This window comes from Colobus angolensis, unplaced genomic scaffold, assembly GCF_000951035.1.
Source record: "Colobus angolensis palliatus isolate OR3802 unplaced genomic scaffold, Cang.pa_1.0 Scaffold999, whole genome shotgun sequence".
NCBI classification, from domain to species: Eukaryota; Metazoa; Chordata; class Mammalia; order Primates; family Cercopithecidae; genus Colobus; species Colobus angolensis.
Genome location: NW_012124031.1, coordinates 5,230 through 6,418, shown reverse-complemented (window position 1 = coordinate 6,418; position 1,189 = coordinate 5,230). Strand labels below are relative to the sequence as shown.

The 1,189-nt window shown below is 44.1% G+C and overlaps 1 gene segment (V, D, J or C); it reads left to right on the top strand.

The window, feature by feature from the left end:
* The window catches only part of LOC105505232, a gene marked incomplete at its 5' end in the record, with an annotated part of 1,553 nt that extends 1,329 nt beyond the window's left edge, over positions 1-224 (top strand). The window contains 1 exon segment of the V gene segment in view: positions 47-224. Coding sequence covers positions 47-224 — 178 coding nt within the window.
* Positions 225-1,189: the final 965 nt, after the last annotated feature.

Genomic DNA, 1,189 nt, shown 5'->3' with positions numbered 1-1,189 from the left:
CATCTTTTGGTCACATATTTGTTCACTGGTACCGACAGAATCTGAGGCAAGAAATGAAGTTTCTGATTTCCTTCCAATACCAAAACACTGCAGTTGATTCAGGGATGCCCAAGAAACGATTCACAGCTGAAAGACCTAAGAGAACGTCTTCCATGCTGAAGATCCATCCCGCAGAGCCGAGGGACTCAGTCATGTATCTCTGCAGCAGTGGTGGCACAGCGTGACTGAGTCAGTTCCCTCCAGGGTGCAAACCCTCTGGCTGCTCTCCTCCCCGTTGAACTCCAAGAAGACATTTGAAAAAGCCTCTTCCTCATCTTCCTACCCCAGAAGAAAGAAGAGAATTGATTGTTGTGGCTGCAGCTGCTACCAGGAGAGTACAAGACCATGAATTAATGTCTTAAATGGTCGTGATGGGTACACTGGGCAATGGGCTCCTGAAACTACCCAAATACAGAACAAGACATTCTGTGGATTAGGAGGAATCCATATGTTTAGAAGGAAAGATTCCCAAACCAATCTCCAAGTGCAGAGACCAGATATCTGAGGTTGATATTACTTACCAAAACACAAAAACATTCCCACTGATTTTATCTCAAACACAGTTCTCCTGCAAACTCTTCCCCCACCAACATACCCCAACAGAGACAATGATATGTACATTTGTGGAACAGCCTGTTGACTAGTTGACTACTGCAGATCCACCGCCTCAACAAGACCAACTTTCCCTGGAGGGCAGTGACTAAACCAAACCGCAAGGCAGATGGCAACACGACCCTCTTAGGGGATGGATGCCAGAGAACCACTGACTGAAATCCCCCCTCGGGGACTGTCCTAGCAAATTCAGTTCCTCACAAGGCTGCCCAGGGGAGCATGACGTTTTATTCCATTATTACAAACACTCAACTGTTCCTTTCTCTCTCTTGCAGGCCCTAGACTCACAGACACTGGAACTGGAGTCAGAAAAATTGCTTTCTAATCCCAAATCTGGTTCTGTTTACTCCCCTTCAGCTGTGAAATCCTGGCAAATGCCCTTACTTGTCTGGGACTCAGCGTCCTCCTCTTCAAAATTAGAGACTTGCTCTAATTAGTCTCTAAGATCTGATACAACTGTGATTATTTGGCTCACTATTTATTTATTTATACAAATATTAGAATATTTATATATACATTTAACATAACTATTTAATTA